This window comes from Botryllus schlosseri, chromosome 8 (genome assembly GCF_051294905.1).
Source record: "Botryllus schlosseri isolate E-star chromosome 8, Bs_hap1, whole genome shotgun sequence".
In the NCBI taxonomy this organism is placed as follows: Eukaryota; Metazoa; Chordata; class Ascidiacea; order Stolidobranchia; family Styelidae; genus Botryllus; species Botryllus schlosseri.
The window spans coordinates 4868426-4895946 of NC_137243.1; the positions used below are offsets into that span (position 1 = coordinate 4868426).

Sequence of the window (27521 nt, forward strand, 5' to 3'; positions counted from 1 at the left end):
CAACTAGTAGAGAATTGGAAAGGACATTGTATAATCGTATCATCAATTTTATATTTCTCTGAACATGGGCTTGACACAGTACATGGCGAAAACATCAACACTATTTAATCAGTTACCGAGGAAGAGGAAGACAGCGCTCGGCGACGATTTCTCTACTTGATGTCGACGTATCCGGAAGGTATTTTCGATCCCGAATGGATCACAGGCTGCTACTATTGCTTGCCCGGAGCCGAGAAGAAATGGGGCACGGAATGCCGATACAAAGGAGACTGGGAGATTGCTGTGAAGTATATCCTGCTCATATTTTGCGATTTCAATTTGATCCGACTGGTAAGTTCCTATTCATAAAAATCAATGGTATATGATGTCGTATGAATATGGAGATTTAGGAACATCAGTCATTTCGTAGAATTGTTTAATATGAGCTTACGTGACTGATTGCGCCAAAATATTACTACCGAAATGCCATAGATGTGACGAGACTGTGGGACAATATCTCGTCAGCAATCCGACTGTGTATTCATCCTGCTTTTCGACTACAACGGTAATTTGCACCAAGCCGATATTCTTTTGATCATTCCGTAGTTCCCGACTTGTAGCACGGCCCACGTCTATAGGCTTTTTAAGACAGCGGCTATGCGGATCAGATGGCACTTGAGAAGGTATTCCAGAGAACACCTCGGCCGGACTCGAACACGCAACCTATTGGTGTTGCAACTCCATCATCATTACGCTATTGCCACCTATGGGCAGTGGGCACATTCCCCACACAACGTGATTTGTGACGGGATAGCGTAGTGGTATGTTATGTTCCACAGCTGCGACACCAATGGGTTGCGGGTTTGAGTCCGACTTCAGAATTCCTACCTAACTGTTGGAGGTTTTATCTAGGCTCCTCCTCGCCATCTCATCCGCGTAGGCGGTGTCTTATAAAAAACCTGGAAGTAGAGTGCTAGGCCGTGCGACAAGTCGGCAGCTACGGAATAAAAATGAAGAATGTCGGCCTGGTGTAGATGACCTTGACCATAGTAGTTGACAAAGACCATAAATACCACAAACAAACAAACAAACAGCGTTATTTGACACAGTATACTTCAATCACATCTGATTCAGATCTTCCAAATTTGGAACTACACGTGGGAAGCGTTAAAACCGATCTTCTTTCTCGAGTTCACGTTGTACGTCCTGTGCCAGCTTCTCGTGATCGACACCTGGGGATTCGACCTGTCGCACTCGAGCGAGATTTTGAACGAGCTCCCCGTCTACGGCCCTATCATCGACACTTTTCAAATCGAAACTGGAATCCGACAAGTGAGATTTGCAGTGTTATTGAATTAGACACGTCACACTGGATAGTAGTATTCTATAAATTCTAGTTAGACCGTGACGAATTGCCGAGTGATAAATGGACTCCTCGATTTACAACTTCGATTGTTGATATACAATGTTGTTTCAATTTTCTACTAGTTACTGACGATTACCCCTGACTAGCCGAAAGATATTCTGGTTTATTTGCATATGAATATATTCTTCAAGTGTATATGTATAATTTCAGAACTGGCAGTGGCAATGTGGCGTGATGGCGCTGTTTCTGTCCTGGATGAATCTGCTCCTGTACATCCAGAAAATCCCATATCTCGGAATTTACGTGGTCATGTTCAACGACATCTTCAAAACGTTCTCGAAGTTCTCTCTCGTATTTTTGCTTTTCATTCTCTCGTTCGCCTTCACGTTTCACGCCTTGCTGCAGAACGAGGTAAAATCATATTATTCGTATTCAATTTATATAATATCACCCGAGTCAAAGCGGAAAATCACTGCGCACTACAGATTGAGTTTGAATTCACGTTTCAATCGATCCTGAAAGCTACTGTTATGATGGTCGGCGAGTTGGATTTCACGGGAATTTTCCTCGGCGGATCGGAAGAGTACGCGGAGAAAGTCAACTACCTGATCCTGACCTACATCTTGTTTTCTATCTTCATTATCGTGATGATGATCATTATAATGAACCTGCTGGTAGGTCAGAATAATACAGGCATACTTCTACAGTATATGGAGTATGCCATGCCTCATTAAGACTACTTCGCATACTCGAGCAGACTTGGTCAACTAGAAAATCCTGTGGTCTTCAAATAAGATGAATATTAGAATTATAGCTAAACAGTTTTTTCCAAATGATTAGAATTACAATTAGCCTACTTCATTCGCAAAAACTTGGACATTGAATCAATTTCCGTTAATATCATATCAGAGTTCATCCCTATGATAATGAGATGGTCAATAATGTTACTACTCAAGTAGATTTAAATGTGGGGACGTCAATTTATACTCAATTACAAAGACTTTTAGCAGTCACTGTAGTCGGCTGCTTTTGAAATCTGTATCGGTATCGGTTTATAAATAATTTCATCATTTCAAAACACCACACGATTGCGATACAATGAAAAGATAGGAAGGTGTCGAAACGACTTGGCGTGGTATTTGAAATCAGACACCCAGCGCACTTGGCCTAAGCGATGTAATTGAGAGTCATGCTCACTGGATCGAAAGATAGAAGGGATAATATTAGGCAACCAGTGATGAAAATGAATGACGCGTGTGACAATAGGCGAGGTTGATATGTCAGATAGCTGTCCTGCAATCTTAAAGACTGACTAGTATTTATTAATTCGAAATAGCAAGAAGTTTCATCATGACATCACATATTATGGTGCATTCTTCGAGAACATATTCAATCAGCGCAGTACAGGGTCGTTTTGACAACTAAACTCATATACGTGACGGAAAAACACCCTACACTATACTTTACACATTAAAAAATCCAAGTGTAAAGCGGCTCTACAGACCGCGGGATATGAATCGAAGCTATCGTTTCGCAGGTTGGTTTGGCGGTCGGCGATATCATGGAGGTGCAGCAACATGCGACTCTAGAAAGGTTGAAGATGCAGGTTGAGCTGGCGTTGGAAGTAGAGTTCGCGGTGCCCGACATTATAAGGCAAAGATTCGTCAGAAAATCCGCTATCGTCAGGCCCAACAAGTTTCGCGGGAGGAACGCGCTGACGCGGGCGATATTCGAAGACAAGAGCCTGTCGGCGAAGAACATAGCGGCCGTCAAGTCTTCTCAGAAAGTAGGCGCGCGCGATTTGATGTTGCCATGTATCTTGATTATTGGGTACTCTCTTCCCCCTAGAAAAGATATGCATGATAGAAATGGGCATTTCGCCGTCGGCCGTTACCGCGCCACGACGCACCAAGACATGTGAAGTTCTACGCCATGTAACATACGACTCAGAGAAGCCTGCCAGAAGAATCGACATATAGAAAACCTTGGCCAAAAAGGACTGCCCTTATGCAGATATATACAATATACAAAACACATATGTTTAATTGTCCATATACGCCCAAATGACTGGCTCCGAATGTTCCTGTCCTGGAAATCGGAACCCTACAAGACAAATGCCATCCCGCACAGAAAAAATATTTGCCAGTGAAGAAATGCCAATGTGAAATCGAGTACATCTTTTAATTTAGTACGTTTGGGCGATTTCAATATCTTTTGACATAGCAGATATAGGAGGTCACGAAACAACATCAAGTAACGAAGTCATTATACCAATAATTAAATTCCTAGTTCAAATTAAATTCCAAAAATCAATTTCAGTTCATATTAAATCATTTCCGGGCCCTACATTTTCCAAGACGACACCTCACTTAGCTGATTGCGTGGGCCGAGAGAGGATTAAAAATGTATAGCAATATATACACGATTCCCCATTTTATATTGGGTAATTCAATCATGAACTGTAGAAAATTTTCGTGCTTGGCGCGATTAGGTGGTGTAAACTATGGCTCACTAATGACTATAATAAATTGCGTCCACAAGTACAGGTGAAAATGTGCATGTGGATGGACGTCTGGGGTAAGCCACCAGAAGTTTGGTTTATCACCCTAGGGGCCCAAGACCAACTTTTTATTTTTATTATTCCTGACCTTGATATCGCTCAAATCCTTAATCGTACTGCCCTGATATACCGACAAACCGTCACAGCAATTCTCGTGTTACAGTCCGAAGGCGAAGTGATGCAAGACACGATGCAGCAAATGATGTCAATGATGAAAGAGTTGAAGGCCAAAAGCGTCGACCACGACGCGATGCTGAAGGATTTGCTCTCCGACACCAAAGAAATGAAGGGAACCGTGGACGCAACGGCTGACGCGCAACAACAAATTATCGCGAAGGAAGAGACAGGCAGTCCTATCCCAGCCGTTTCAGAACCTAAGAGGGATGCGATGCCTTCTCCGGTACCGATGAGATCGTTGGTACCGGCGTTTATGAGATCCACGAGCTTTAGGCGCGGGTCGACAGGTACGTTCGCAACAGCACATGCAATTGAACGAATTTAAATACATTTACTGTACCGCGCACTCCACTTGCGTCAATAATGGTCACTGTCATTCAGGTGGCGACTGTGTACTAAGGCCTTGCGGCCCCTCGTCGTCATCCTGGTCCGTACCGGATTTTCACTGGTGTGACAAATAAATGATTGATTGATTGATTGATCATGAAAGAAATCACAATGGACAATACAGTCAACACACGCATTGCAACTCGTCCGGAGTCTCGCAACCTTTCTGGTCGCGCGACAGTGGCTAAGTCTGTGATGGACCTAGGCCGCCAAACTCCTCACGTCAACAAGACGCGTACCCGTACAATCTTTCAAGTCCCTAAAGTCATTCTCATCGAATACAAGTCGGCCGGCAGTCGTCGATCTCACATAATAACCTCGCCTATCGTCATTCATTTTCATCACCTATCGTTTTATGTCATCCGTTATTTCCTTCCATCCGGTGCGCATGCCTCTCTTTTACATCGCCCAGGCCCACGTGGGTGTCTGATTTCAAAGTCGTTTTCGGCACCTTCCTATCTTTTAATTGTATTGCAGTCTTGTGGTGTTTGAAATGATAAAATTAATAATAAACTGATACTGACCGCTTCTTTTGGCGACTGGTCGTGGTCACACCCTTTCTCTTTCCGCTCCTTATTTTCCTCGACCCTATTCTCACTCGTCGCAAACGTTTCGAGAGTGAAAAAAGAAGAGAAAGAGCATTTCGCGTTAACGGACCGCGCATTCCCTCCTTTACACAGGTGCACGTTTGCGAGCTTCCTTGAAGAAAAGACTTGCGCACGCCTCGACCGGACTCATTCCGACTGAAGCAGCAGCGGCGGCAGAACCGCTCATATCGACTGCAGACGATGCGCCGCCGCCCGTTTACGAGAACAGGCACGCGGCTGACGAAAACGACGGCGGGGGAAAGCTTCTTTTGCCAGAGTTTGACGACAACGAACGCGAATTCGAAGCCTGAAATCGCAATATCATGTATAGCAATGCTCTTCAGCCGTTTTCAGAATCATACAACCTTCAACGTTTTACCCCGCAGTGCTCGTAACTGAAACAAAGGTCAACATTCTCACCTTGTCCTACACTGTAAGTCCATGGTTGTAGAATTGAGTCAAATACATCGCACCACATCGATACATTCGACTTATTTCCACCCATTGAGAGGGTTTTAAAGCTCGAATTGCAGTTTGGAAGTGCCGTCTACATGATTTTCACCACACTCTATGGTGAAAATCGTCGAAATAGCCTGCCCGATTTTCGTTCGCAGTGAAATATCACGTCCTCACTAGCGTTGCAATGACTAAAAGAGGACATCATCAGTCGCATTGCGTCCTAGTTGCGCTATCTGACACAACCCTCTATACACCATAGAAGCGGCACAACCGGCTGAAGAGCATTGATGTATAGAACACTACAGTTGGTTTCACTTGCACTTACAAAGTAGCCTACATTACTATATATTCTAAAGTTTACGTTCAAGATAATCTGTAGCTCGCTTTGCAACATCCCCCTCCAGTAAGCATACCAAATATGCACGCTAGACACCAAGTCTACATATGACAGGCGGATACGAAAAACGTGTTCGCAACAATACGGAAAATGTAACAAGAAAATAAACGCTCTGTACATAAAGCACGTTGCCTTCGTTGAAAACGGTTCGAGAGAGTCCGTGATTTCCGTTAGGCCGAGGCAAGTAAGCTGAGGATAGCCACGGGCGGCAGTTGATTGTGAAAGACGCGGAAGTTTATTCCGTAGCGTCATCGTTTCCTTTTCGTCATACCGTGATCGAATGGATTATCCTGCTATAAAATGTAGGGGCGGTGTCAGAAAAAATACAATACTCGTACGGAGACTCCTCTGCTCCTGCTCCAGTCTCAAAAGCTTGCGAGACGACAATTTTCTAAAGCAAATTCTGTCGAGAGAAAGTGTTAGCAGTAGGGTTACCATATGTCCTAATTCAAGAAATCGAAAATGTCCTTATTTTCGGCAATTTGTCCCCCTTAATAGCTTTCACGGCCAGGCTATTGCACAGGCGGAACTTAGAAACATCATAAATGACGCGAAATCTCGATTTCGACGTCAAGGAAGATTAAAAAATGACCTTGGAGCAGTTTTTACAGGAGTAGATCGGGAAAACTGACCTTTTTTGGACAACACCACAGTATTCTCGTCCGATCTTTCAAGTGATTTGTAAAAAGTTTCCCCTTTTTCCGGCACTCAAAATAAGCTACGATTGGTAACCCTAGTCAACAGAGGAATCGGCAGCGCGTGAACGTGTACGAAAGATTCAGCACGCCAAAAATGAGGCTGATTTGAAGTAGAATAAAGGTTCGAGATAGATAGGATCGCCGGTTTGCATTGGACGCATTTCGAGTCGGGTAGTGAGATTAAATATTTTTGAGAACCAAAATTCGACTCTCTTCACACTGAGTGTTGTTTTATCGAAAAAGGATATAGTTTAGATGCATTGCCTCAAAGCCTCGATACTTTTATTGGTCGTAAAAACATGTTGCACATGCCTTTTCCGTGAAGTATTGACTCACCCGAATGATATGATAATAAAGACAAAATAAATTTTTTTTACTTGTACTCCGAGGTGGTCAAAGTAGCAAGTATTGCTACTTTTGTAGTAGCAGATGTAATGCCATCAATTTCTACTTAACTACAAGTAGAAAATGAGAGGTATGAAAACTACTCCGAGCAAGCCAAATGACTAATGACAACGTAAAATAGGTGGAACGTTCGAAAATATATTTGGTGACCACGATACTGGGCTATATCACAGGGTTTTTATGACAAGTTAACTCATAAAACGATGCAACTTATCTCAAAGACACATTCTACTTTACCGCACTTTTGCCCACAAACAGTTCAAGTAGAAGTAAAACTGCTTCTTGGAGGTTCAGAACTTCAATATACAATTGAGAAGTATATTGATATTGAAGTAAACCCAAATATTTTCGGTAGACACTTGTCAGGGGTAATCGTCGCCAACTAGTAAAGAATTGGAAAGAACATCGTATATAACAATCGTTACACCGTCATCGGAATGATATTTCGAATCATCAGGGCGAGTGTGAGCCGAAAATATTCGGGCTCGTTTCAATATGAGCATACAATTGTAGAAGTGAAAGTAGCTTAAAAATTTCCACTCAAGCAAGTAGCAATAAACTTATTTGAGTACATTAAAACACAGACGTGTTTGTTACTGACCATCTCTTGTACTTGAGTATCATCAACAACTACTTTGACCAAATCTGGCTACACGTATGTAAGATATTGATTGACGTATACCAGTTGATATATATCGTAGAAAAACCGTCTCACATCGGAATCATAATGCACTCCTCTAGAGCGCTTGGACGACTTTGTTTTCTGACGAGAGAGCGTCTCTTCCCCAGCAAAACTGTTTTCGTCAGAATCGCTGATTTCCATCAACGGTCCGGAGCCGGCTTGCGAATGCGTTCTCTGAGACGCCGCACGTAAACCTGCGGTGAGACATTGGCATTGGCGACTAACATAATATCTTCTGCTAACACAGCGGGGTCAAACATACGGCCCAGAGTCAATTGAGAAGTCTTTGTATTATCCAGTAGATTTCTAACAAAAGTTCAGATATTTAGTAAGGAAGGAAAGGACGTAGTTTATTTTTGTCCTTGATGTTTTTTTGCGGCATATACACCGACTCATGATACACATACACACGATCTGCGCATATGCATACCATGAGTGCATGATGCGCATATGCCGCTGGACAAGGAAGTGCAGATATAGCCTTTACGGCTTTCCAAGTCATGCACCACCCCTCCATGCTATCCCAGTAATGCATGAGCGCCAAGCAGGGAAGTCACGGATACCAGTGCTACTAATCAGGTCTTTGGTCTGACCCGGCCGGGGATCGAACCCACGACCTACTGATCAAGAAGCCGGACGCTTCACCATTACGCTATCTTGTCGGCGTATTTGTCACGTAAATAATCCTTCAAGACAGCATAGGTCGAATATTTTCTTAGGCCACATTGCAACCACTTGGTGTCAGTGTTGAGTTTTCCCTCAGATAAGTATATTACAAATGCGAACCATTCGATATCACCAAACAGAGATGTACAAAGTGGGTTTAACAAGACTTAAACTGGAAACTGAGCACTGAGCAGTCAACACAATGACTTGGACTCAGACTCGAGTCATAATACCATGACTCAGACTCGAACCTTTGCTCGCTGACTTGGACTCGGAATTGACACGGTGGCGGATTGAAAATGACTCGGCTTGACTCTAGTCAGATCTATAAAAGTGAGATTGACTTGTCACTCGGAGCCTTGTGACTTGGTTACAACCCTCAACTGTGGGCTATTCAATTGGTCAACCATTGTATTTATCCCAACCCCGTCATTTACAAATGAAGGCGTTACTAGAACAGATCCCATATCATCGCAGAACTATTGTGCATAAGCTGGATAATAAAGCATTCTAGTGGGTTTGTATTTGGAGGTAAGATTTTGGAATTATTCAACTGGGCAGGCCCGCATGCGATCGAAATGTTTGAATCCGGCCCGCGACCCAAGTTGAGTTTCACGCTCCTGTCCGAACGGATACCCCGGCACGTCAATCAATAGCTCAGCCGTACGGTACTCAACCGGTGTTCCAGGGAACACTAGGGATTCTGTGGGCACCAGAAATCTAGAATAATGTATTAGATGTGCAGTTGGATATGTGTTGTGACTCTTCAAAAATTTGGGGTTCCGTAAATGCTTGTAGACTAGCCCAAGTGTTCCGCTGTTTTGCAAAGGTCACGGACCACTGCGATAGCTACTCAGCCACAGTGAACTCTCCTGGAGTGCCTGGAAAAAGTACGGCTAAATTCACCAATCTTGATCCGGTGAAACATTGTTCCGAGGAACAGTGAAGTCTTACAAAAGCCTGGCGAAAATGGCTATGAAATCTTAACAACGTCGTCATGTTGTAAAATGAGCGAGTGATCACATTATGCCAAAATACCACAAATATTTAAAAAAATCATGGCCAACCTTGGACAAAAAGAATAATCACGCCAATACAATCAACGCGACGATCCTAAATCGCAGGGTTGTAATCAAGTCACAAGGTCCGGAGTCACAAGTAAATCTCACTTTTACGGTTTCGACTATATTTTTAAGTACCAGTACTGATAGACGAGATAAGAATTATGTGGTAACTTTACTATTCTCCAAGCTGAAATGCCTGTTTTGGCCGTCCGAATCTCGAGACACATGACTTCGTACAAGTCGAGTAAATACACAAACAGATTCAAGTCAGGTCAAGTCATATTCCATATTTCAAGAACATGACTAGAGTCATTACCGCCCTTCTAAATCGTGATAATAAGGTTTTGTATTTCTACATCCGAAACCTCCACTCACTGTCCATGATATTCGCTCGTTTCGCCGGAGTTTTTTCGACAGGTATCGCCGCTTTTGAAGCTTTTCCTCCTCTCGAGCCCCTGCCGCGACCCCTTCCTCTTGCAGCCCCGCGACTCCCTCTACCCCCACGGGTACCCCTAACGAAATATCGGTCGTTAAAGACGAAGACTTCATTCACCCTCGTGATCCAACTACAGGTTAGCTTGCGTTGAGGATAGAGTAGGGATAGTGTCACAATATTGTCACCATACACTAGGGTTACCATATTTTGGTAATCTGAAAAGAGGATGCTTTTTCTAAATTTTCACACTTGCAGTATCGGAGGAAAATCCTGAAAAAGTGATAAATTTTTCCCGCTTTGTGGTCGGTTGACTAAAAATAAGGTCAACTTTCCGTTCAGCTCCAGAAATAGCAGCCGAAGCGTTACTTCAGTGCTGATTTACTGTATCTCACTCAAATTTTACCCTATATTTAAACAAAGTTCTCAAAAAAGAGGACAAAATCCCGAAAAAGAGGACATTTGGGCGTCCTCCGAGGACACTTTCAAAAAAGTCAAAAAAGAGGACAAATCCTCTTGAAAGAGGACGTATGGTAACCCTACCATATACAGGCGACCAAGTGATATATTTGGAATTTGCATATCTTATTTGTCAATCCTGCCATGTTTTCACGTAATAGTCCGGCACCTATAGTGAATGTTCTCTAATAACACCCACGCTCGAGTAGACAAACCCACTTAGTGCTGGCTCAAACCTCTTTTTAGGCGCAGACGCCTCTTGTTCAGTGTCCGATATTTTGGCAGAGTTCTCGTCTGAATCGTCGGCGGTACGTTGAATCCCGAGAACGCTTCGCTCTTGCCGAATACGACTGAGTATCGCCTGAAACGGCGATTGCGTTGTTTAAAAATAATCCGCAAAATGTACTCATCCGAATTGAGCTTCAGAAGTCATTTTACACCGTACAATATCAACAAAAACAATTGTTCATCCCGATTGCCCTTTTAAGAGAAGGCATTCTTTACCCCTACAGATTCTTCATCATCGGAGTCTTCCGCCGTATCGGGGGCGTTTGCGGCTTTTATCGCTTTTCTCTGCTCCTTGAACTTGTCGATTTCCTGCGATATTGTGTCGTCTTCTAACGCTTCAGGGCAAGTCTGAAAGGGACAGCACGCCACTCAACCCACAAGTGCCTCGAAATTGCACGGTTAGTGTTTGCGACCCAAAAATGTCTACCAGAGTTGTAATGACTCGACTCGAGTCAAGATTTTCTGATGACTCGACTTGACTCGAGTCATTTTCTCAAAATATGGAAATGAATCGATTCGAGTCAATCTGTGTATTGACTCGACTTGGACTCGAGTCATTGCGCATGACTCGGACCAAGTCATATGACTCGAGACCCAGACGGCCAAGACTGACATTCCATTGTAATTTCGAAGAATAATAAAGTAACCACTCTATTAGGATTTCGTTCATTGGTACTGGAAAATGCGACCAGAAACTGCTAAAAGTGAGGAAAATTAGTATATTATAAAAGTGAATCATTCGATATCACCAAACCGAGTTATAAAATGCGGGTTTAACAAGACTTTAACTGGAAACTCAGCAGTCAACACAATGACTTGGACTCGAGTCAAAACACCATGACTCGGACTCGACTCTCTGCTCGCTGATTTGGACTCGGACTTGACTCGGTAGTGAATTGAAAATATCTAGACTTGACTCGAGTCAAAACTTCAAAAGTGAGATTGACTCGGAGCCTTGTGACTTGTTTACAACCCTGACGTCTACCCCAATGGCTCTTGACCAGGGTTCGCTGTCAACACACACAACCGACTCATGTTTCATGTTCAATGGTTTTGTTCTTTTAATACTGTTGTTGATGCACAGTACCTTTATGCACCAGTACGCTACTGTTATGTATTAGATGCGTGTTGTGGTGGATTTTTGTTTTTATGTCCAGGCGAAAATTTGGCGCTGGCATATGTACGCAACACGTAAGGGTTCACCAGGCTTGTGCAGGTTAAGAAGAACTAGTTTACTCACGGGTAATAGTTCGTGGAAGTGGTTTACTTTCTATGTTATATCTAACAAGCAAAAATATTTGAAATCTGTGACGAATAATAATTTGTCCCCGAGCCGCCTGGAATTTGGTAATAAAAACCTGGAAGTTTGGACCGAATCCTCCACGAAACATACTTACCTGAAAAGCATTTGCAGCAGGGTTGTAACAACTCAAGCCATCACTCGGCTTGGGTCAGTTTGTGTATTGACATGTACTAGAGACATCTTATATTACTTGAATTAAGTCTCGTTTATTAGGACCGACACTTGAAAAACAGGCCCAGAAACTATCTTTCATCTGTTTGAATAAACATGTTTGGAGTGAGATATGAGTATGTTATGAATGTGAGGCAGGGTTGTAACCAAGTCACAAGTCAATCTCACTTTTATAGTTTTGACTCGAGTCAAGACGAGTCACTTTCAATTCACCACCGAGTCCAAGTCAGCGAGCAGAGGGTCGCGCCCGAGTCATGGTACAACGACTCGTGTCCAAGTCCAAGTCATGGTGTCGACTGCTCCGTTTCCAGTTAAAGTCATGTTAAACCCACTTTCTATAACTTTGTTTGGTGATATCGAACGGTTTGCATTTATAATACGCTAATTTTCCTCACTTTAGCAGTTTCTGGTCACATTTTTAAGTACCAGTAACAATAGACGAATTACCAATAGTGTGATAACTTTACTAATCTCCGAAATTACAATGAAATGTCGGCTTTGGCAGTCCGAGTCTCGAGTCATGTGCGCATTGACTCGAGTACAAGTCGAGTCAATAAGCAGATTGACTCGAGTAGAGTCATTTCCATATTTAAAAAAAATGAAAAAAGAAAATTGCAACTTCTAAAATGTACCCCTCACTTTGATATGTTCCAAGGTCTTTTCGATTTGATGAAGACTCAGAGCGTAGACGGCGTCTTTCTCCTGCTTTTCCACAAATTCATGCACGGCCATCGTCATGCCGCGCGCCGAAAGCACCGATAAATTACCCTCCTAAACGCAAAACGGGGGAAATCCACAAACAGAAGTGGTCGATAGTCATTTTAAAAGACATGCCCAAATTACTTCGAGTGGAAGTACAAAAGATCTGAAAAGTACTCAAGTAGGTAGTTTTGTAAAGTAGATTTGGCAGAGACCTCACACACATTAGTAGTCCATGCAAAGGAGGCTACTTTCAAAATTGCATGGTCTTCGAGACGATAGTACAATGTTCTCTTTAATTGCGTAATAGTTGCTGACGAATGCCCCTGACGAGTGTCAGGTTGATTTAAATATAAATATATTATGCAGTTGTATGTTGAAGTTCTGTACCTACGCGAGTCTTTTAACAGAAAATGACTGATGATTAGGATGATTTTTTTTGACATGTCAAAATTGTTTAAAAAGTCCAATATTTTTTGTAACGCGAATCTCGTTTTTTTGTAGATGTTAGCAGTGTCGGTGAGCTTATCATTTGACATTTTACAGATTGTAGCTTACTTTCTAGGCTTATCGTTGCATGCACGGCCTATTGCCTGGTCATTGTGAATCATAAACAGTCAAAGGAAACAAATAGGTGTTACGCTCAACATACCGCAATATCCTAACTAGAGCCCGACCGATTATCGGCTCGCCGATAATATCGAGTCGATATCACACTTGGAAAGAAATATCGGTATCGGCCATTGGAGGTAAAAAAATATCGGCCATTTTCGTGACGTCACAACATGGTCGTAGGGAGTCAGAGAAGACGCGAAGTCTCCACTGAATGTCAGTAAATTATAAAGATAAATGGCCAAGCTGCAATGCACAGACGCCCTATGTGAAAAATATACTTTCCACGTTATGCTCCAGTGACTTTAGTGGGAATCCCCCTTCGGTGATCGAACACCAGAGACAGAGAGCAGACATCGAGTGAATGGAAAGTTGTATGTAGAAGATTTCAATCGATTCATTTGAGAAATGAAAACTTCATTCAAGCTGGACTGACCGTCGTGATGACAGAGAAAAGGGTCGCGTGTAAACATTTACCTGTAGATAGTGCTGTTGGTGTCTGTGTAGGAAGCTCACAAGCCAAGGCTCGGTACGGCACCAACAAAGCGAAAAATAGCAGTAATGTATGGAGTCATCTGACTGAGGGGCATCCATGATAAGGAATATGCGGGCATAGAGTGCAAGAAAATCAAGCAAAAAGGGAGTAGAGCCAACAATTCATACGAATGTTTTTGATTCCATAATGACATGGGCCAATTCTGACAGTGTGTAAAAGATTGATCAACTGATTGTTGAAATGCTGGTCATAGTCAAGGGGATGGGTGGAGCGGACGTGAACAATTTGAGTGGTTTTAAACATTCTCTTCAGCTGTTAATGATGTTCTGAAGGCTCCAGGTGCACTGCCAGAAGAATATCAATATTTGGTGGAACCAATGAAGAAATATCCCCCGCAGTCGTGGAACCAAAATAAACAAAGATTCCCAGTTCTTGCTGTGATACCAACTACGGTACCAAGTGAAAGACTGTTCACTGTGTTTAGTACTGTATACCCTACATCATTCATGAATACCACATAAGTTCACTCCCTGGAGAAAACGCCGAGAAGTTATGTTTCGTGAGCTGTAATCCGCAACTGCCAGACTGGTGCTACTGATATATTTTTATTGCCCCCCAGATCATTCATTTCATGTTAAGTATAGCAATGGCTGTAAACATGTTCAATTAAATACTCTTGATGTGTTAAATATGCGCCTTGAGATAGATTCCATATCTTTTGAATATCGGCTGAATATATCGGGGTTATCGGTGAAGGTACTGGATATCGGTTTTATCGGCATCGGCTCAAAAATCCAATATCGGTCGGGCTCTAATCCTAACTGAAGCAAGGCTGCGTGGGCATTGGTTCTTACATCAAGAAGCGCAAGATAAAAAATTGTGATGTAGACGAAATTTTCAAAATGAAGCAACACGGTTTGTCACCAGCAGTGTATGCACATGCACAGCTTCAGTGTTGCCAGCCAACAGCTGCTGCTGCAGAACGTTCTTTCTATATTATTGGCAATCCACTTGGTAAGGACAAACACTTTCTACCCGAGAATGTAGGAAAGTATCTTTCGTTGAATTGCAACAAATTTTAATTATTTCTACCATAATGCATCATGTAACTACTGGAATTTTTGGTAGGTTCAGATTTTGTTAAAATGAAGTTTTTTCTTGTAAAACTTTCCGAGTTTTCAAGTCAAAAAAGTTTTTTGAGGCCAAACTACTTCGTAAGGACAGACAGTTCCAACCAGAAATGAAGATAAGTAGTACAATTCTAACTTTATATGCAAAAACAGCTAATTTGCATACACGAGGTCAAACTTTTGTCAAAATTAAGTTTTTCAAGGTCAAAAAATGTCAAAATTTTGATTTTTTAGGTTAAAATCTTCCGTTTTTTTAGTCGCCCTACTGATGATACCACAAATCGGTGCAATTTTCGAAAAAATAATCAGTTACCATGATAACATGGCTATTTCGCTCAGTTGTCATGTCATGGCAATGTCTTCCGTAATTGCTACTACTCCCAAATCGGAAAAGCAAGTCATTCTGCCCATTCTGTTGAGTATAACTAGTCAAAAACATAACCGCGGTTTAGGTAAAAAATGGAAACTATAAAGCATTATAATTAGAATAAGTCGAGAAAATCATAGCGACTTGAGTACATAGTATGATTAGGAAAACATATTCCAGAACTCTAGTAGAAGGATTTCGTTACAGGCCAACTCATTCGATTACTAGTATCAATATTCCAGTAACGTGACCAAAGCCACGAAGGTAACGGTCAAGTTCCCAGCAAATAAACCAACACAAACTTACTTTGGTGAGATAGTCTTGTACAAAATCTTCCACTTTGATTTTTTCCACAACCTCGGGCACGATTAAGTCATCGATACCGTCCATATTGCCTTTATCTAAACGTCAATCTGGGGTAAGAACCCAAGCCTTGATTCTAACAAATACCCAGACCACGAAACGTATGTCACTGTTAGAAGAGGTTCTTGGAGACAGGGTTGTAGCGACTCGGGTCACGATTTTTTGGTGACTTGAGTCATTTTATGTATTGACTTAAATTGTACTCGAGTCATTGTGCATGAATCGAACCAAGCCATATGACTCGAGACTAGTACGGCCATGACAGACATTTGATCGTAACTTCGAAGAATAGTAAAGTTAGCACATCATTATTGGTATTTCGTCTATCAGTCCCGATACTTGCAAAATGGGCCCAGAAACTGTTAAAACTGAGTAAAATTACTATATTATGAATGCGAGCCATTCTATATCACTCAAGCATAGTTGAAAATGTGAGTTGAACCAGATTGAGCTCAAAACGTAACAGTGAACATTACGACTTGGACTCGACCCCCTACCCACTAAATTGGACTTGGACCTGGCTCGGTGCTGAATTGAGAATGACTCGACTTGACTCGAGTCAAAACTATAAAAGTGAGATTGACTTGTGACTCGGAACCTTGTGACTTGGTTACAAGCCAGCTTGGAGATACAGAACTTCAGTATACAATTGAGTGGTGCATTCATATTGAAATAAACCCGAATATTTTCGGCTGACACTCAAATACGAGAGACTACGAATATACTAATCAAGTGTATATTAAAGTTCTGTCTCCAAGAACCTTTTAAAATCTTACAAGAATACAAAAACCAACCAGTTTTTGTTCGCACGGCGGGCTTCTTCAAGAAATGTATGATGGAGTCTGGATTTGCTACCCGTCCGACAAAAAAGGCCCCGAAGCGACAGCCGCTAAACACCGGGTAACCTCCGGAATGATCGATCTAAATGAAGAATACGATTGATAAGGCACGAGATTGGATGTGGATCAAAAATCCACTCGAACAGAAGTAACGTCATCAATTTTTACTCAATTAAAAGTAGAAACAAGTGACAGTAGAATATGGAAATTTGAAAGTACTCAACTAGTTTCAAAATGTAGATCTGCCGCATGCTTTCAGCAGTTACTTAGAGATGGCTACATTCGAACTTAAAACTAAATACGTGAAATTATCTTCAAATAATATATTCAGTGATCGTGATACCAATGCTATTTCGCCCAGTTACGAAAATTCTACTCAGCGATTCAAAGTGCAAGTAGTTTTGTTTAAAAAAACAACAACGTAGAAGTGGGAGAATTCTGAAAACAACCACGTAATGCTAGTGGCCCAAACCAACTTGAGCAATCCGAAAAAAGCAGACTTCATTACTGACCACCTCTGATGCTGATACATCTCTCATGTAGCCTAGATGTGACAGATAGATGTGGACCTTGATTTGCGGCTTCTACAACCAATAATCAGGGTTGTAACCAAGTCACAAGATTCCGAGTCACAAGTCAATCTCACTTTTATTGTTTTGACTCGAGTCATTTTCAATTCACCACCGAGTCAAGTCCGACTCCAAGTCACGGAGTGGAGATTGCGAGTCATACTGTTTTGACTCGAGTCCGAGTCCAAGTCATTGTTTTGACCGTTCAGTTCCGAGTTAATGTCATGTGAAACCCACTTTCTACAACTCTGCTCGGTGATATCGAATACTTCGCATTCATATTATACTAATTCTCCTCATTTTAATAGTTTCTGGTAGCATTTTCAATCAATATTGAATATTAATAGTGTGATAACTTTATTATTATTCGAAATTACAACCTCAAAAACTTCAACCACTACCACAATTATGATTTTCAAACTGACCACATCCAGACAAGTTTATCAAGTTCAAATTTAAAACAACCAACCCGCAATCTAATCAGCGGTTCCTTCGGTTGCTTAGGATGCCCGGACCGTGCGGACTCCGCTGTTTCCAGCAACATCTCCACCCTCTCCCTGCAATAGGCTTGGATATCCTCCTCTATCGTGGGTGCGGACGGAGACGGTATACACGACACGTCCTTTAACGAGATGTCTTCGACGTACATTTGTCGCACTGTTTTCAACTCGATGTATTCGTGTTTCAAGTCGCGTCCGCATATCTCGAGCATCACGACTTGTCTGGACGTTAACGGAAAGAGAGTTCGCGTCAAAAATGTGCAAAAGATCAACAGGAAGACATAACTAGGCTGGCCAAAATCGAGCACCTGACTGATTATATTTCAAATAAGGTATCGGTCGAGACGACAGATATCGTGTCGTCGGGAAAAGGCTGTTCACACTTTCATTTGTGTGCCTTGGAGTCGATTTTAATCAAAATACGCCAACCTAGCTTGTGTTAACAAAAGGAGTTTGTGTGCCATCGAAAGATAGTAGATTGAGCTTAAGTGATCTCTACACCCTGATTATTCGAAATTTCATGCTGGTGAAACCATATTTGGTGATACGATTGTTGATATACAATGTTCTCTCCAATTCTCTACTAGTTACTGACGATTGCCCCTAACGAGTGTCAGCCGAAAATATTCAGGACAGAATCATTTCAATATGAATATACTATCGAATTTTAGTTAGTGGCCAGTTTTAATTGTCTAGAAATTTCGCATGCATCGATGAAGTACGCCAAAACCACTCTTTTATCTTCTGTTTAGTGTTCAAATACGGTTCTGAGGAAAACAGTTACCGCCAATAGCTTTAACACTTCCAGCTTATAATTTAGAGGACAGTGCCGTTGAATTTGCATTTTGGAACATTATTATGCGGGCAAGAGATGTTAAACCACATATTTTCAACTTTTACAATGTTACTTTAACAAAATTTCACTAAATCATTATATGAAGAGCTTCTTGGAGGTACAGAACTTCAATATACAATTGAATGGTATATTCATATTGAAATGAACCCGAATATTTTCGGCTGACACTCGTCAGGGGTCATCGTCAGCAACTAGTAGAGAATTGGAAAGAACATTGTATATCAACAATCAAGCTCGATGATGAGCGATCAAAGGCCATTATTTCTGCCATCGGCAAACAGCTGTTGGATAATCCGATTTGTCCATTTGTGTGACTTGGAGTCGACTTTTATTGAAAGACACCAACCAAAACTCTGTCAACAAAAGGAGTCTGTGTACCACCTAAAAGTAGTACATTGAACGCTCTCTCTTTCGAAATTTCATGCTGGTGACGCCATATTTTGTGATACGATTGTTGATATACAATGTTCTTTCCAATTCTCTACTAGTTGCTGACGATTACCCCTGACGAGTGTCAGCCGAAATGATTCGGGTTCATTTCAATATGAATATCCTATTCAATTGTAAATCATTATATCACGCTAGTTTGACCACTGACCACGCAGAGACAGCTCAATATGAAACAAAAATAGAGAGCAACATTACCATGTGAAGAAGACCAAACAAAAGACATAGCCTACAACGCAAAACAATAACCAACATACTTTTTCTTACTCTCGCCATGCGACAGCGATGTGGCCACCGTGCTGCCGGGTTGCATAACGAAAAAATTCTGTGCGTTATTCCATTCCAAATGTCCGACGCATTCATGTTCGTGCCCCCAAATGACGAGATCCAGAAAGCCGTCCAGGAAGGTTTCCGGGATGTAATTCGTCGGGCCATGCTTCACCCTGAGTCAGGACAAAGAAAATACTACAACGTACTAAAAAGGGATGCCTTTGCTTGATTCAATTAGATGTAGGTCAATAATTTCACCAAGAAACACTTCGTATATAGCAGGGTTATAACTAAGTCACAAGGCTACACGTCGCAAGTCAATCTCACTTTCACAGTTTTGACTCGAGTCAAGTCGAGCAGAAGGTCGAGTCCGAGTCATGGTATTACGACTCGAGTCCGAGTTCAAGTAATAGTGTTGACAGCTCAGTTTCCAGTTAAAGTCTTGGTAAACCCACTTTTTATAACTCTGTTTGATGTTATCGAATGGTTCGCATTTATAATATACTAATTTTCCTCGCTTTTAGCAGTTTCTGATCGCATTTTCAAGTACCAGTACCAATAGACAAAATCCCAATAGTTTGGTTACTTAACTATTCTTCGAAATTACAATAAAATGTCGTTCTTGGCCGCCTGAGTCTTGAGCCGTGTGACTCGAGTCATTACAGTCCTGGTATGTAGCGCTACGCTTAACCTAGTACCGCTATCATAACACGGAGGCAGTCAAGACAGTCCTCATTCTACTCAAGTAAAAGCAGAAATATTGTCGCAAATTTCTGCTCAAGAGAAATAGAAGTTGCGATGTAAAAACGTGAGCGTTTTAGGTGGAGAAAACTACGCTTAAAAACTGAAAACGGTGCCACTAAGAGTTAATTTACCAACGAGTAGTTCTATTAACGTTTGATACACCCTTCCATTGTGGAAAGCTCCGAATTTCAATCGGTTATATCCAGTATGCGTAACATCTACTGCAAAGCTATGCTTGTTGGTGGAACTGATATCTGTGACGTCCCGATCAACTACGGCATTGTCACACATCATCACATGGTCAAAATATACCAAATAACCTTTACTGTGATGCAGAACTCGGAATATACTCTGAACTTTCCACATCATCCATACCAGAGTTGGATAAATCGTAATTTGTAATTGAGATGAATGTAAATTGTAATTTATTACATTTTTCATGCAATTGTAATTTGATATAATTTCTGTCTAATTACAATCTTAATCACAGTACATTGTTATTGAGACCTGACAAGTACAACATAAAATAATCAAGCCTATTTACACAGGTGTGCTATGTGTGCCTTGTTGACTAGATAATTCAGCCATGCTAAACTGTTTCACATACCTCTGTAGCAACAGAAAACTTGGTAAACTACAATTAGTCTAAATCAGGGGTCGCCAACTCAAAATAGGTCGCGGGCCACTTTTCCAAATTCCTGGAGGCCGCGGGCCGCATGACATCAATATCGATATAAAAGTAGGCAACGCAGTTCAACAACCACGTCTGATAACTCTACGTTATTACAACGCTGTGCTTTCTAACATAGGGGACGGTTATAGTCACCACAAAAGAACTAATATTTTATTGAACAAACACAAATACAACAAAAAGTATCATGATCATCAATGTCTGTATATTTTGGACTATGAGCTGTACACGATACCTGACAATGACAACACTCTTTAGCCGCTAAAACAGGGGTGGCCAACATTTTTGTAATTCACGGCCGCATTTCGCGTACTCATGTAGCCTGCGGCCGCATACCGGTGGTTAGTCGTGATAAACTAGCTGGGGCCAAATACCCACGTTATCATGTCCATGTCCATTGCCGGTACACTCCGAACTAATCTATATGCACATATCGGCTTACTATACGCACCAAATCGTTAGTAGTTATGTTGTAAAGAGCCACAGATAACCAATCTGTAGTCGCGCCAAGCGCGTAAGATTTTTCATGTTCATGAGTGAATTTCGTCAATAAATATTAGTATAGTTTCACATATTACTATAAAGTATCTATCCTTTCTCGGCCAATGTGATCAGATTCCCAGATACAGCTGATGCAGGGGGTATCTGCGAAAACTTAGGGTTGTTATTACAAGTGTCGACAGCCGCATAATTTTCCTTCTACTGCTGCAGATTGGCCACCCATGGATTGAAGAATCAATATTGGGGTTAGCTATACACGGTAGGCCTACTTGCTAGACAACTATCTCCTCGTAAAGCATGGTCTTTTGGAGCGCCCGAAGTCGTTTTGCAGGCGTCTCTGTCTTGGCAGTGATGGGCCATTGCACGTCAAGGCAATATGCCCATTCGTACCAGCAAATTCTTCATCCATGGAATGATATTACCATGCCGAAGCCGTATCAACTAGTGAGTAATAGTGATAGTGGGCACATAGAATGGCTCACTTTGTAAAACAACAACATTATGTTTCAACTGAAATCAATTTTAGCGTTTCAACATGATTTACTAAGCGTTTTTCTGAATTTTTTTCAAATCAGGTCGCGGGCCGCAAAATAGGACCTCGCGGGCCGCATGCGGCCCGCGGGCCGCGTGTTGGAGACCCCTGGTCTAAATCTAAGTATTTCAAACATGAATAGCAAATAAACTCTTCTGTAAACTGCGCTGAACCATTTCCAACCCCACCGCCAGATCTTTTATTTGAAATCTTTAACCATTACTGCGGCTTGCAGGTTGCAGCAACAATTGCAATATGAAATTCAAGTTTTCAACCAAGGCTTCATCAAATTTGACCACGCATTTGAAGAGAGGGTCTCCCAATCTTTATCCTAAATATGTAAACCTCCAAAAAAACACCAGGAAAACACGAACGTGACAAAGGTAGATCAGAGCAAACCACCTATCAAGTAATTTTTTCAAACTCCTCCTTCCCAGCGATATGCTTCATATTGTACCAGTAAAAAGCATTAACAACAGCTCTGCTCAAATCAATGTGATCAGCTACCATGAAGTATTGTAGATAGTCAAACATTCAGAAATCTGTCGTAATTGTAATTTGATATTTTTAGCATGGAGTAATTATTGTAATGTAATTGAAACATTCAAGGGACTAATTGTAATTGAACTGAATCAACATAATTGATATAACTCTGATTCACACCGCTTGTCCTAATGTAATCATAACCAGTCGAGTATATAGTGCTTCGGAAAAGTATAAGTACTTTGTTACTGACCACCTCTGTTCAGCGTTCACCTGTTCTGATGGATGGCCATGATATTGAACCAGTCGTTTTGGTCTTCTTTTGGTCGCAAAAACTTGACGCTCTTCTTCAAGAACATCCGGTGAAGCCTTTCGTCTCGTATCGAGCCTGTGAACGCGATTGCGTTTTTGAGACAAGTTTGCAGGGCATGATATCATAAATGAGTAAATTTGGATCGGATGTTTAACAATAATTCCACAAACAGAATACGTATAAAATACTTTTCTTTGTGAGCAATTCATTATTTTGACCTGACCGGACTACAGTGGATCTTTATGACTAACACAAAATTGTTCATTAATAACGAATGGCGATACAAATATTCGCACTTCAACATAATTACGATGAAGTCTGACCTAAGCCGTACAACGCGATCTTCGAAGCTCCTTTTCTGAGTAATACAGGCGAGATTTCGATATTTTCCAGGCTCGTGGTTCGGCCGAAGTGATTCAAATACCCGGCAACGCTAAGAAAATCGATGGCACTCAATGAACCCACCTGAAAAAACATTGATAAATGCTGATGGAATTGCCATTAAATCATGTTGGCAACACTATTGGGATGCGAAAAGTCTGAATACGCAACTGTCATGGAAGATTTCTCCAAGAATTGCATATGATCAATGCTGTGTTAAGTGTGAACTGAATTTATGTAATTTGAGTTTCATGACTTGATATAGGAGGAATTGTTGCATATTTTTGTCCTTGATGTTTTTGCGGCATACACACCGACTCATGATATACATAAACAGGATCTGTGCATATGCATACCATATGAGTGTATGTGGATATGCCGCTGGACAGTGGACAAGGAAGGTGCAGATATAGCGTTGTAAGGCTATCCAAGTCTTGCGCCACTCCTCCATGCTATCCCGTGAATGCTGAGCGCCAAGCGGGGAAGTCATGGCTACCAGTGTTACTAATCAGGTCTTTGGTCTGACCCGGCCAGGAATCGAACCCACAAACTGCCGATCAAGAAGCCGGATGCTCCACCATCACGCCATCTTGTCAGATCATTGATCACGATTTGAATTGGAATTTGTCTTGTGCATGACATCACAAATGTCTCATGCAGGACTCCAGTCCAGAGTCATCAGTGATTACAAAATTGAATAATATATTCACATTGAAATGAACCCGAATATTTTCGGCTGACACTCGTCAGGGGTAATCGTCAGCAAGTAGTAGAGAATTGGAAAGAACATTGCATATCAACAATTGTATCACCAAATATAACATCACCGGCATGAAATCTCCAATAGTCGAGGCGAAGAGATTACTAAGGCTCACTGTACATGGTACACAAAATCCTCATGTTGATTACAAAATGGTACTTACAAGAACGTCTGGATTGATAAAAGAGGGTGTCGTAAAGTTACACAAGGTCACAAACTTAAAACATTACTCACGCCAGCAGGATCGTCGTGATTTCCATGAATAGAGAACACCGGCATTGAGATATTAATGTTGGGGTCTTCGTAGTTAACAGTCGACACCCTTAGAACAAAGACGCAACATCGTTCATCAGATGATACACGAAATGCGAGACAAAATCAAATTACGTTCTGGAGGTGTGACCGAAATTTATCGACTGGTCGCTCAGCACTTCGACCGGACAGGGGCGACTTCCCAAGCAAAACTTTCTCATCGTTTCCATGCAGCTGTGCATGGTCCTTCTGGACGGTTTGTTCTCGTGAAATAGGTCGCCACCGAGTAGGACGAAATCTGCATTCCTGGAGGTGTAAAATGCGGAGATAAAGCCATGAGCCAGTTGTGGCATTGTAATTTACAATGACTTGAAATAATAGCATGCGGCAAAAAAATTGGATCGTTAATGACATAGTTGTAATGACTCGAGCTGAGTTCCAATTTTCCGTCGACTAGACTTAACTTGAGACAATTGCTTAAAAATGGAAAATGACTCGAATCAATCTGAGTATTGACTCGACTTGTACCCGAGTCATTGCGCATAACTCAGCCAGGTCATACGACTCGAGAGATCATATATTACTTAATTCAAGTCTTGTGTATCAGGACCGATTCTGAAAAATCTGTTCAAAAATAACATATTTTTTCCAAATTTCACTGTTGAGCTGATAAAATTGTTAGGTGTCCTAAAAATGCTGCACGTCAAATTTGGCTGAATTCCAGCTGTGGAAGCGAAGTGATTTGAGTACAAATTTCTGATTTATTGAAAAGCAAATTTTCTCTTACCAGCCCATGAAATTGTTACGTTGTCTAATAAATTGATGGAAAACAAATTCGGCTCAATTTCAACCAGTAGAAGCGAAGCTATTGGAGCAGCATAACAAAATGTAGAATTTCACACCGTAAATACTATATTTTTCTACTTCAACCTAACAATTTCATCAAATATCCAGTAAAATTTGAAAAAAAAGTTTTCATTTGAACAACAGCAAAATATTGTCACTAAGTAGCTAGGCGAAGTTGTATACAGCAGTAAAATTTTGATTGCGTTTTAGTGAAAAGATTGTCTGCTACATGTGTTGATTGATCAAACACGTTCAGTGTTTTCCAAATTCATTCTACCTGTCCCTAGCAATAGTAAAAACCTCTTCAAAACTTTTGAACGAATCTTTTTCTTGAGCGCTGTCCTTCTCTTTGTAACCGAGATGAATATCTGATGCTGCAAAAATTAAGTTTTAGGTCACCAAAAGTTTTGAGTAGCCTACTTTACGACAGGGTTGTTACGATTCGAGTCATGATTTTTTGGTGATTCGACTTGACTCGAGTCATATTCTAAAATATGAGCCAAGACTCGACTCGATTTGAGGCAACCTGTGTATCAAGATTAGGATGGCCAAAACAGGCATTTCATTGTAACTTCGAAGAATAGTAAGCTACCACATTATTGGTATTTCGTCCATTAGTAGGCTACCGATGTCTGTAAAAATAGGGCCAGAAACTGAGCAAAGTGAGGATAATTACTAGCGCAAGTTTTTGCAACTTTTGTCCATTTTTTTCATGCAACTTTTTGCAACTTTTTTGATTTTTCAGGAAAGTATTTTTGATTTTGGTGAAATAAACAGGCCAAATTAGACTGAAATACCGCAAATCAGCACTGAAGTAACGCTCTTACGGGTATTTCGGGAGCTGAGTCGGAAAGTTGACCTTTTTTTTAGTCAATCAATAGAGAATGCGGATGGAAAACTGTATTTCGAGAGTGGAACTGAGAATCGACCCTTTTTTTTTCAGTCAACCGAGCAAAATGTGGTCTTTTAGTGCAACTTTTGTGAAAAAATAAATGCAACTTTTTACTGCAACTTTTGTCAGAAATAAATGCAACTTTCCACAGATTTAACTGCAACAAAAACTTGCCGTAATAATTACTATACTATGAATGCGAGACATTCAATTTCCCCCAAACAGGGCTGTACAGGATTGAGCTCGAAAAGAATGACCCGGACTTGAGTCTTGGACTCGAACCTTGACTCTGTGGTGAATTGAAAATAACACGACTCAATCCGAGTCAAAACTATCAAAGTAGAACTGACTTGTGACTCGTGATGTTGTGACTTGGTTACTACAACCCTGCTTTACAAAACAAGTCTAGATTGCCTACTCCCTACCTCATGCAGGACCAATGACACGGTGGGCAAAATCTAACAGGTAATACTCTTGACTGTACAGAATTAGACAAATTATTAGTAATGGCACTTAGGATTCAAGTAGAAGCTGTAATTATACTGTAAAAAAATAAATTCTAATTTGAACTAGACTAACTTGAAAGAAGTCAGCTGTAATAATTAACACAGCGACAAGTATTCTGTTATTCTACCTCTATGCACATCACACAATCTTGTACTATCAAAGCATATAATACAGAATAAAAAATAGTGCGTATCATACCTACAAGAACTCTCAGTATGTTCTCTTCATTCCTAAATAAAAATGAACAAATCAAACATCTTTATATACTCACCACACCTGGTTACACGCTATACCAGTATAGTAAGAGTAAGTCAGCCACATGCACTTAATGTGAAAACTGCGAATTAAATGTATAATGCCCCAGATAATATCAGTATATGATCCATGACAATATATGATACGATGTGCATTACAAAGTGCCAATGTTCCTTTTGATCGATAACAATTTTATCATTTTGGATTCGGCTCGGGACGCCAGCTACAAGCCTATAATATTACCAAGTTACAACAATGAACATTCAACAGAATGTATATAGTAATTGGTAACTAAAGGTACCAGTTTCTAACTTACTTCGATATTCCAGATGAAATTTCTTCGTTAGAATCATTCATTATCTTTACCGTTATGTTGAACCGAACAACGCAGACCGGTATGACGAAAGATACAGATATGTAACAGCTCTTCCTTTGGTTGGTTTATATCTTGGTAGGTAGTTGGTACCGTATAGGTAACGCCTTGTATGGTTTGGTATATCTTGCTATATGAGCACAAGTAGATCTGTAAAATGTGGCATAATTCGTATCATGTGGGCAGACATACAGTCGAGCTCAACGAATACTGCTAGTAAGTTACGCAAACTCCATTATGACGCTTGAGGCACAATTCCCGAATTCCGCAAACTTCAGTCACGAGCAATTGTTATAGACGACGTGGAGGCGAAATAAAAACGAACTATCTCATCTAGTCGTATTAAACATTATTGATCTCATTGATTGCGAAATAAAATAACCTGATGCACAGTTTAGAGTTTACTGACTATTCCATTCTCTAGTCTTCATACTACGGGATTATCCTCCCGCCATTACTTGTTTGTTTGCTGTAGAGGGAGTTCCCCGCGAAACACGTGACCTTGAAGACGAGCAGGCTACTGAGGCCAGTCGAGCATGGATTTGGATTTTAAAATATAAACATACTTGGATATATATTTGCAGTGTTTCGTAACCTCGATTGTGAACTTGGACATCGAATTTACAATATTTCCCTTTATCATCCGAATCAGACTTGAATTTGGACATGGTTCAGAAGAAATGCTTGATATAAACTGTCAACAAGTCACTGCTCAAGAGATTCGGTGTCCAAAACATAAAATATATGCGGAAACTAAAAATC

General features: G+C 41.0%; 2 protein-coding genes and 1 long non-coding RNA gene across 5 annotated transcripts in view; 2 read left to right on the forward strand and 1 right to left on the reverse strand.

The window, feature by feature from the left end:
• The window catches only part of LOC145443994 (uncharacterized), a 28445-nt gene extending 22410 nt beyond the window's left edge, over positions 1–6035 (forward strand). Inside the window, exons 19-25 of the mRNA XM_080321894.1 lie at positions 113–330; positions 1114–1311; positions 1556–1756; positions 1831–2019; positions 2883–3131; positions 4069–4369; positions 5150–6035. Coding sequence (XP_080178020.1) covers positions 113–330; positions 1114–1311; positions 1556–1756; positions 1831–2019; positions 2883–3131; positions 4069–4369; positions 5150–5367 — 1574 coding nt within the window. The 3' untranslated portion in view covers positions 5368–6035. The remainder of the gene's footprint in view (positions 1–112; positions 331–1113; positions 1312–1555; positions 1757–1830; positions 2020–2882; positions 3132–4068; positions 4370–5149) is intronic.
• Positions 5955–27203, reverse strand: LOC145443995 (double-strand break repair protein MRE11-like). 3 transcript variants are annotated; one of them, XM_080321895.1, is made up of 17 exons: positions 26703–27203; positions 26330–26361; positions 25010–25106; positions 24022–24192; positions 23869–23956; positions 22817–22958; positions 22454–22568; positions 19217–19402; positions 17626–17878; positions 16543–16669; positions 15692–15786; positions 12721–12852; positions 10824–10955; positions 10556–10680; positions 9803–9939; positions 7698–7891; positions 5955–6205 (listed from the first exon to the last, which is right to left on the reverse strand). In XM_080321895.1, exons 1-17 carry the CDS (start codon positions 26741–26743, stop codon positions 6161–6163), a joined length of 2112 nt encoding a protein of 703 aa, XP_080178021.1. In that variant the 5' UTR covers positions 26744–27203; the 3' UTR covers positions 5955–6160. The 3 variants fall into 3 exon arrangements, with proteins under 3 accessions (XP_080178021.1, XP_080178024.1, XP_080178022.1); XM_080321898.1 differs by having other exon boundaries at positions 5955–6202; positions 7731–7891; positions 26703–27202; XM_080321896.1 differs by having other exon boundaries at positions 7731–7891; positions 26703–27199.
• On the forward strand, positions 13334–14600 carry LOC145443997 (uncharacterized). The gene is made up of 2 exons (XR_013916586.1): positions 13334–13921; positions 13964–14600. It is a non-coding gene; the product is annotated as an uncharacterized LOC145443997 (long non-coding RNA).
• Positions 27204–27521: the final 318 nt, after the last annotated feature.